Raw genomic sequence first — 10,499 nt, forward strand, 5'->3', positions numbered from 1 at the left:
CTGCATTCAAGTTCCTCTCTCTGCCTGGGAAATACCAACATCCTGTCATGTTTTCACATTTTGCACATAACAGAAAAATATAATCCTGATATTTACAATAAAATACCAATAGAATCTAAGTCTGACAATTTATAGCTCAGTCCATGGAAATCTCTTTTCTATTGCTTAATTTCCCCTCTTGCCTAATTTGTTTGCACTGATATAGATATATATGTATATATTAGTAGTAACGCTAGTATTTGTGGTAGGTATTATAGTGGCCCTGAGAGCTCAACGCACTGCAACTTAAAAAATCACATGCAAATACACAAAACATTAGCAAATTTCGAAAAACATTAACGAACAGCATTAACAGAAAACACAACCACATAAACAGAAATCACAAATGCATTAACAGAAAACACAACCACATAAACAGAAATCACAAATGCATTAACAGAAAACACAGCCGCATTAACAGAAAACGCAAAAGCATTAACAGAAAACAAAACCACATTAACAGGAAAAACAAGCACATGAACAGAAAACACAACCGCATTATCAGAAAACACAACCGCATTACTAGAAAACACAAAAGCATTAACAGAAAACACAACTGCATTAACAGAAAACACAAACGTATTAACAGAAAACACTCATGCATTAACAGAAAACACAAACGCTACACAGGAAAATACAGCTACATTAACAGAAAACACAAGCATATTAACAGGAAACACAAACGCATTGACAGAAAACACAAACGCATTAACAGAAGAAAAAAAACGCATTGACAGAAAAAAAAATCACAATAACAGAAAACAACTGCATTATTGGAAAACACAAACGCATTAACAGAAAACGCAACAGCATTATTGGAAAACACAAACGCATTAACAGAAAAAAACAAAAGGCGGTTGTGTTTTCCATTAATGCTGTTGCGTTTTCTGTTAATGAGTTTGGGTTTCCTATTAACGCAGTTGTATTTTCTGCTCATGCAGTTGTGTTTTCTGTTCATGTGGTTGTGTTTCCTGTTAATGCGGCTGTGTTTTCATTTAATGTGACTGTGTTTTCTGTAAATGCGTTTTGTGTTTTCTGTTAATGCGGTTGTGTTTTCTGTTAATGCGGTTGTTTTCTGTTAATGCGGTTGCGTTTTCTGTGAATGAGCTTGTGTTTCCGGTTCATGCGTTTGTTTTTTGTGTCAATGCAATTTGTTTTCTCTGAATGCTTTTTGTGTTTTCTGTTAATGAAGTTGTGTTTTTGTTAATGTGTTGTGTTTTCTGTTGATGCGGTTGTGTTTTCTCTTGATGTGGTTGTGATTTCTGTTAATGCGGTTGTGTTTTCTATCAATGCGGTTGTGTTTTCTATTAATTTGATTGTGTTTTCTGTTAATGCAGTTGTGTTTTCTGTTAATGCAGTTGCGTTTTCTGTTAATGAGTTTGTGTTTCCTGTTATAGCGGTTGTGTTTTCTGTTAAAGCTTTTGTGTTTTTTGTTAATGTGTTAAGTTTTCTGTTAATGCGTTTATGTTTTCTGTCAATGCAGTTTTGATTTATTTTAATGCATTTATGTTTCCTGTTAATGCAGTTGTTTTTTCTGTTAATGTGGACGTGTTTTCTGTTAATGCGTTTGTGTTTTCGATTAATGTGTTTGTGTTATCTGTTAATACTGTTCTTTTTTTGTCAATACATTTGTTTTTTCTGTTAATGCGTTTTTGTTTTCGGTTAATGTGGTTGTGTTTTCTGTTAATGCAGTTGTGTTTTCTGTTAATGCATTTTTGTTTTCTGTTAATGCGTTCGTGTTTTCTGTTAATGTGTTTGTGTTTTCGCTTTATGTGATTGTGTTTTCTCTTAATGCATTTGTGTTTTCCATAAATGTGGTAGTGTTTTCTGTTAATGGGGTTGTGTTTTCTGTAAATGAGTTTGTGTTTTCTGTTCATGCAGTTGTGTTTTCTAGTAATGCGGTTGTGTTTTCTGATAATGCGGTTGTGTTTTCTGTTCATGTGCTTGTTTTTCCTGTTTATGCGGTTTTGTTTTCTGTTAATGCTTTTGCGTTTTCTGTTAATGCGGCTGTGTTTTCTGTTAATGTGTTCGTGTTTTATGTTTATGAGGTTGTGTTTTCTGTTAATGCATTTGTGATTTCTTTTAATGCGGCTGCGTTTTCTGTTAATGCATTTGTGTTTTCTGTTAATGTCGGTGTATTTTCTCTTAATGCATTTTTGTTTTCTGATAATCCGGTTGTGTTTTCTCTGAATGTGTTTGTGTTTTCTGTTAATGCAGTTGTGTTTTCTATTAATGGCTTTGTGTTTTTTGTTAGTGTGTTCGTGTTTTCGGTTAATGCGGTCGTGTTTTCTGTAAATGTGGTAGTGTTTTCTATTAATGTTTTGTTTTTTGTAAATGTGCTTGTGTTTTCTGTTAGTGTGTTTTCTGTTGATACGGTTGGTTTTCTGTTAATGCTTTTGTGGTTTCTGTTAATGCGGTTGTGTTTTCTGTTAATGCTTTTGTGTTTTCTGTTAAGTGAATGGAAAAACATTTATTAACTAATAAACATAAACATTTATCTCAGCTCATTTTGATTGATTATCCCTAATATACAGATACATCGAACCCCAGGAGTCTCAGTTCCACATCGTCTCTTGTCAGGATCATAGCGTTCCAACGGAAAATCTCTGCAGTTCTGGATCTGCTGCAACATGTGCAACACACACACACACACAGACACACACACACACACACAAACACACACACACACACACACACACACACACACAGACACACACACACACAGACACACAGACACACACACACACACACACACACACACAGACACACACACACACACACACACACAGACACAGACACACACACACACACACACACACAGACACACACACACACACACACACACACACAGACACACACACACACACACACACACACACAGACACACACACACAGACACACACACACAGACAGACACACACAGACACACACACACACACACACACACACAGACACACACACACACACACACACACAGACACACACACACACAGACACACACACACACACACACACAGACACACACACACACAGACACACACACACACACACACACACACACACACACACACACACACACACACACACACACACACACACACACACACCCGCATCCATAAGGTGGTTAATATGGAGCAAGTAACACTTACTAGCGATGCTAGTGATGTGATGTACAGTTCTACTGAACAATCTGTCCGTGTGTGTGTGTGTGCTTGTGTGTGTGTGTTTCAGTGCAGGCTGTGGGAGAACAGGCGTGATATGTGCTCTGGACTTCATCCATGACCTGGTGGTTTCCAAGGTAACTGCCACACTACGGGAAAGTTGCATATTCTGATCTGTTGGAACCGGTTACCATGGTAACCACGGTAATGGGGTCTGAGTTCTGCTGCTTCAGCAATAAGATACATTTGGGAGTTCAAAGAGAATATAATATAATATAATATAATACAATACAATACAATACAATACAATACAATACAATACAATACAATACAATACAATATAATACAATATAATATATTATAATCTAATATGATATGATATTATAATATATATTATTATATTATATTATATTATATTATATTATAAAGGGATAATGTAGAACCATACGTTCATTATCTGTAAATAACCGATGGATAGAAGATGGAGAGGAAGTGTGAAATGTGAACGGAAGTGTCCTGAGCCCCACCCCTCTGCAATAAGCTCTGTAATGTAACGTAATGTAATGTGATGTAATGTAATGTCATCTACCCTTATGTTATGTAATGTAATGTAATTTAATGTTATCTACCCTTATGTAATGTAATGTAATATAGTGTAATGTAATGTAATCATCTACTGTTATGTAATGTAATGTAATGTAATGACATCTACCGTTATGTAATGTAATGTAATGTAATGTAATGTAATGTAATGCCATCTACTGTTATGTAATGTAATGTGATGTGATGTGATGTAATGTCATCTACCGTTATGTAATGTAATGTCATGTCATGTAATCATCTACCGTTATGTAATGCAATGTAATGTAATCTACCCTTATGTAATGTAATGTAATGTAATGTAATGTAATGTAATCTACCCTTATGTAATGTAATGTAATATAATGTAATGTAATGTAATCATCTTCTGTTATGTAATGTAATGTAATATAATGTAATCTACCCTTATGTTATGTAATGTAATGTCATCTACCGTTATGTAATGTAATCTACCCTTATGTAATGTAATGTAATATAATGTAATTTAATGTAATCATCTACTGTTATGTAATGTAATGTAATGTAATGTAATGATATCTACCTTTATGTAATGTAATGTAATCTCATCTACCGTTATGTAATGTTATGGTATGTTATGTTATGTTATGTTATGTTATGTCATCTACCGTTATGTAATGTAATGTAACGTCATCTACCGTTATGTAATGTAATGTGATGTAATGTCATCTACTGTTATGTAATGTAATGTGATGTAATGTGATGTCATCTACCGTTATGTGATGTAATGTGATGTAATGTAATGTCATCTACTGTTATATAATGTGATGTGATGTAATGTAATGTAGTCTACCCTTGTGTAATGTAATGTAATGTAATCTCATCTACCGTTATGTTATGTAATGTAATGTAATATAATGTAATCTACCCTTATGTAATGTAATGTAAGGTAATGTAATGCAATATAATGTAATGTTATCAGAGACAGGGGGGTGAGGGAGGGGAGCTGCTGCATAAAGAAGAAGTGATGTGGGAGAAAAGAGGAAGTGTCAACTCTTTTACTTCCTGTTTGCAAATGACTGACAGAGGGAGAGAGACAGAGAGAGAGAGAGACAGAGACAGAGAGAGAAACAGAGACAGAGACAGAGAGAGAGAGACAGAGACAGAGAGAGAGACAGAGAGAGAGACAGAGACAGAGACAGAGAGAGAGACAGAGACAGAGACAGAGACAGAGAGACAGAGAAGGTGTAAAGATCGTTTCTCGGTCCTAAAGTTGCTGTTTCTACAGAACAGTGTAATTTGTGTTTCTGTGCGTGTGTGTGTGTGTGTGTGTGTGTGTGTGTCGGACTGAGCTGCGTCAGGTAGGTGCTTTAAAACGAGGATAAATTCTTCCTTTAAATTTCCGTTCATACACATTAATGTGAACATTTGCGTTGGACTGAGCTCTGTGTTTATTAATATTGATGAAAATCACACGTCGACGCACGGACTCAAACTGCAGCTTCCACCGTCGCTTTATTATTTATCGTTCTCATGCGATTTTACTGCATCTACTTAGAACTGTGAGAAGAGAGAAGAGAATGGTGTTCCATGAAGGCTTTCCTAACTGTCTCTCTCTCTCTCTCTCTATATATATATATATAAACGTATATATACTGTATAAGATATATAGTGACCGACTGTTAGAAAAATTGTTTTGCTGAACGCCTTGTTTTCTAATAAACAATGAAGAGGAAAAAGGTTTTGGTCTCAAAGTGAATTTATTATCTTGTACAAGGGTCATTGTACAGTATATACAGTATATATAGGCAGATACTGTGTATATATATATATATATATGGATGTGTATTCTTGATATATTTGGATTGGTGTGTATAAAGTATCCCGTCTTCTTGTCGTTTCCCAGGTTTCTCCAAGACGAGATGAACGACACGTACGCTGTGGTCAACAAACACAAGCAGCCCCCTCCCACAAGCCCCGCCCTTTCTCCTACCCAAGCCCCGCCCACAACCACGGAGGAAAATAGGTATGAACGCACCTGATTGGACGGTTTTGAGGTTAAACGCCCTAATTGGCCACCGCTAGAGGGAGCGCTGGTCCATCATAACCTGATCAAAACAAACCAAGAAGCCAAGGGGCAAAATCCCAGAGGACGAATTGCGGTCGCTCATGGCAACATGAATTGCTCGTCGGTCGCGTCCCCAATCTGCACCGTCCCGGCGTTCCGTCCACTAATGACATGACGGAGGAAACACGGCCATAAGGTTTTGCCGCTGAGTGCAATCTGCTCCTGTTTTGCATCTGATTGCAGATCCACGGACATGCCAATTCAAACACGCTACACTTTGAGATAAAAATGTACCTGGTATTTTAAAGTTGATGTGCAGAGACTATAAAACATTTAAATAGTTTGAGTGAATCTATAATAAAACGTACTCCTCCCGAGCAGTTCATTTATTGCATAAATGTGTATATATATACATTTTCACAGAAGAAATTCTACTTCCCACTGAATCTCAATATTACTATGTAGAAATGATGATTTCACATATTTTACTCGACCACAAAGTTCATTTATTCAGTGCGGGCCGAACGTGGGGGGGATTGAGCAGAGCTGTCCACGGTCTCATGAGGTTCGATGCTCATGTTGTACTTATTTATCCTCGAGTTGGAATCTATTCCAACCTTGGCGGGCGTGGCCGTCGTGGTCATGGTCATCGTCATGGGTTCGGGTTAGGGTCAGGGTTGAAACTTTCCTGACGTCCCCGCACTCAGTACATACATGTTTGCTTGTCAAACTAGTGGATGTTATTATAGAAATTATTTCCAACACTTCATGTCACTTGAATTCTCTGCGTCCGAGAGCTGCAACTTCCTCCAATGTGAGTTGTCATTCTGCACTGGGAGGTTTATGGTTGAGTTACTCAGAATGTGTAGGGAACATAGTTTGTCTTGTGGGCACTTCTGTTGTTGTCACTTCATCTCTTCCTGGAACATTATAATTTATTCTCCCGGACGTTTTCGTCCCCTGATAAAGATTATTTTCTTTCATCAAATCATCACCTTGGTCGTTTTGTGTCCGTGTGCAAACATTCTGGATCTTGTTCTTAAGAACTGCTGTTAAACTCATAGCAGCACATTGTTTATTTGTGGAGTCTCCACGTTGTAAATCCTCCTGGTGAAATGAGCGTCAACATTGCTCTGAACAATCTGTGAACTGTGAAATCTCTGAACATATGTTTTTTTCACAACAAATACGACTTTAATTGAAGTGAAGCGCATCGTTTATAGAAGTGTTAAACTCCGGTTTTTGTCAGCATTCCTTCCTACGTATTTGAATCGGCTCGGTCTGAACAGATTTTATATCCTTTTATAGAATTTATGTCCTTCATCCAAATTTAGAATTTTTTGTAGTAGTAGCAGTATTTTTAGTTCTAGTAATCCTAGTTTTTTTGTGTTTGTCATAACCTTTTCTCAAGGCAATCGACACATTTGACACAATTTGATCAATTTTAGATAAATATTGTCCATAGAAAATATTATCCAAATTTTTGGCAAATCAATCTTCGGGATTTAGAATTTGTGCCTTTGAATACCTACTCAATGTCATTTTTTATTTTCCAACGTCATGAAAAGTATCACTTGTTTCAGGAAAAAGAAGGTGGAAACATTCAGCTTCATTGGTTTCATCTGCAGTAACACTGCAGGGTTGGTCCTTCTGCTGGTGATGTCATCAAAGTGCTGCGCCAACACTTCCTGTACGATATCAACTGATGGAAACACGTTGATAAACATTCCATCTTGTTGTTCATCACTTCATGTTTCATCAACATCTTCATCTTCTCAACTTAAATCTGCTTTTTAAACATGATCAGTGCACATCCATTCATCACTGTTGTTTGTGGTTTTTGGAAAGAGGATTATTCTGGTCACTGTTTAATTCTACGTCCTTGTTATGTTATGGATTCTCAAATACGCCAACGCTGTTTTTATTTGATCTGTATGAACATATTGATATTTACTTATTCCTCTTCAATTTGACACAAATCATTAGGTCCTTATCTTCAGATCTTGGAAGTACATTTGTTGCATTGGTGTTATCATTTCACGGGTTCTAGTTTTCCGACACCTCCCTGGCACATGAACGCATCATTCACTCCCAAAGTCGGGTGGAGACTCGACTCCACGTGGTCGCGGCTTTCTGTGGATTCATCTTTTCCCGTGTCCATCTTTTTTCTCCAATGGGTTCTCGAATCCATGAAACCGGAAAACCGTTGATGTCTTGATTATTTGTCGTGATTATTTTTTATTTTCAGGATATGTCTTATTTCTGATTCGTTCCGAGAATAAGAACTCATCATGGACTCGCACGTTTTCTATCTCACGACTGCCTGGAATCCTGTAGCGTAATGAAGATCACAACGCTGCATCTAACACGGGCTTATATCACAGTACAATGTCTTCATTTACAGAAGGACCAAAGAGATCACGTATCACTTTGGTCGTCGTCTTGGTCATTCTTTCTCTGCAGACGGGGCGAGCTGCTCTCACTGGGCGTGGCTTTAAGCGCCGGTGTTTGTGAATTGGACGTTTTTTGCAACGAGGCTCATTTTCAAAGGAAGGAGCCACTTTTGCACCAAATGTATGAATAAAACCTCATTTAACCTTACGTCGCACCGGCAACGGGACGCTGTTTGCGTGGCAGTGCAGTTGGCGTTGCATTTCAACGTTTGCGGTGCTTTGTGTATTCGACGATTTCTCTGCTGTTTGCACCGCTTTAGCGGCCGCTGTTCCTGGAGTGATGAAGTGTTTGTCATCGCGTTGTGTTGTTTGTGTTTTTGTCTGCTCCCAGGGCCCCACCCCCTTCCCAGCCACTCTACAGTAAAGTGCAACCGCGGGTGAAACCAATCAGCGTGGTTCCGTCCATCACGACCATCTACGACAAAATAGCAGTGACCAATCAGCAGCTGGGGGCGGAGCCAGAGGACCACACAGGCTATGAACTTGTAACAGGTAGGAGCAGGGGGGAAGGGTTAATATGATCAGATTAGATCAGATCAGATAATATCAGATCATAACAGATTAGATCAGATCAGATCAGATTAGGTCAGATGAGATTGGATCAGAGTTGATGTTCTGTCTCTTGTGTCCAGATGTCTGTCGTCCTTCACCTGTAGATCATTATGAATTTGTATCCAGTCCCACAGCCCCGTTGCCCACTGCTGGGATAGGTGAGTCTGTCCGCCTGCCTGCCTGTCTGTCTGTCTGTCTGCCTGTCAGCCATTCTGTCTGTCTGTCTGTCTGTCTGTCTGCCTGCTTGTCTGCTTGTCTGCTTGTCTGCCTGTCCGGCTGCCTGTCTGTCTGCCTTTCCGTCTGCCTGTATAACACTTCTCAATTTGAAATGGAAGAAACCATTTGGATGTTAAGAGTGGTCATTTCTGACCTAAATGACAACCAGTCCATCAGGATGCCCCGAGTCACTGCCTCATTTGAACACTTGAAAATGTTCATCACACATTGTTATGTTTTATTATATTATATTATATTATATTGTATTATATTATATTACGTAATGTTATGTTATATTATATGGCGTTTTATTATGTGATGTTATGTTATATGTATTATGGCCTGAAATTAAGTGTTATGCTATGTTATGTTTATTATGTTATATTATAATATGTTATGTTATATCATGTTATGTTATATAATGTTAGGTTATATAATGATATGTTATATTCTGTTATTATATTATGTTATGTTATATTCTGTTGTATTATATGTATTATATTAAATCCAATTATATTACATGATGTTTTGTTATGTTATATTATATTGTATTATATTCTGTTATACTATGTTATGTTAGGTCATGTTATAATATGTTATATAATGGTAGGTGATATTATGTTATATTATGTTACGTTGTGTTACATTACGTTACAGTACATTGTGTTATGTTATATTAAATGGCATGACATGACATGGCAGTATATTATATTATATTATATTATATTATGTGGTGTTTTCTCCAGGTTTTAACAGTCGTATTAAGAAACCCAGAGGACCCAGAGCGCCCCCTGCTGAGTGGAGCTGCCTGGAGAGATGAAACACCCGGACTGGGTCACACTGGACTGGACTGGATCCCACTGGACCCGGAGCGCCCCCTGCTGGGTGGAGCCGCCTGGAGTGGATTGGAATGGATAGAACTGGACTGGACTGTAATGAACTCAACTGGCGTTGACTATTTCATTTTATATATTAAGTGGCACCTTTACATTTATAAACCTCGTTACAAACTAATAAATGATCAGCATCTATTTACTAGCATGAGCAGCGCTGACTCTGATACTAGAATACTCAGATGGAAGTTTAAATCCATGCAATTGTTAAGAAATCCTTCAACTGAATTTAGGAATAAAAGGCACCAAAACGTGGAGACGCGCGTCCTGCTCGATGATTATTTTAAAAGTTGAACACTGTGATGCCCCGCCCCCTCGAGTCTTCACTTCCTGCTGGTGTGGTTCCCTCCCGGTGTCGTCCGTGTGTGTTTTTGATGCTCTGCTGCTCTGTTTCCTGGAACGGTACTACCTGTCTAGCTGTCTAGCTGTCTAGCTGGCAACCTGTCTACCTGTCTACCTGTCTACCCCATGCACCTATCCTGTTCAGTAAACACTCTTTTCTGTGACTTCCTGTCTCCGAGTCGTGCTGAGTCCTCTTTCCTGTCTTTCCAACAGTCCT

General features: G+C 38.1%; 1 protein-coding gene across 1 annotated transcript; it reads left to right on the forward strand.

Annotated features, from left to right (window-relative positions):
* The first annotated feature begins 4,984 nt into the window (after positions 1–4,984).
* Positions 4,985–10,191, forward strand: ptpn18 (protein tyrosine phosphatase non-receptor type 18). The gene is made up of 5 exons (XM_080016067.1): positions 4,985–5,119; positions 5,665–5,784; positions 8,611–8,771; positions 8,912–8,989; positions 9,794–10,191. The coding sequence occupies exons 2-5, from the start codon at positions 5,681–5,683 to the stop codon at positions 9,865–9,867; spliced, it is 417 nt and encodes a 138-aa protein (XP_079872193.1). The 5' UTR covers positions 4,985–5,119; positions 5,665–5,680; the 3' UTR covers positions 9,868–10,191.
* The last annotated feature ends 308 nt before the right edge of the window (positions 10,192–10,499 follow it).

This window comes from Zeus faber (genome assembly GCF_960531495.2).
Source record: "Zeus faber genome assembly, chromosome: 15".
NCBI classification, from domain to species: Eukaryota; Metazoa; Chordata; class Actinopteri; order Zeiformes; family Zeidae; genus Zeus; species Zeus faber.

What these genes read in the sequence shown, in the direction of transcription:
- ptpn18 (XM_080016067.1), top strand. Translation starts at nt 5,681, where the DNA reads ATGAACGACACGTACGCTGTGGTCAACAAACACAAGCAGCCCCCTCCC. An exon ending in ACAACCACGGAGGAAAATAG is followed by an intron (nt 5,785 to 8,610) that starts GTATGAACGCAC and finishes GTCTGCTCCCAG; the next exon opens with GGCCCCACCCCCTTCCCAGC. An exon ending in AGGCTATGAACTTGTAACAG is followed by an intron (nt 8,772 to 8,911) that starts GTAGGAGCAGGG and finishes TCTTGTGTCCAG; the next exon opens with ATGTCTGTCGTCCTTCACCT.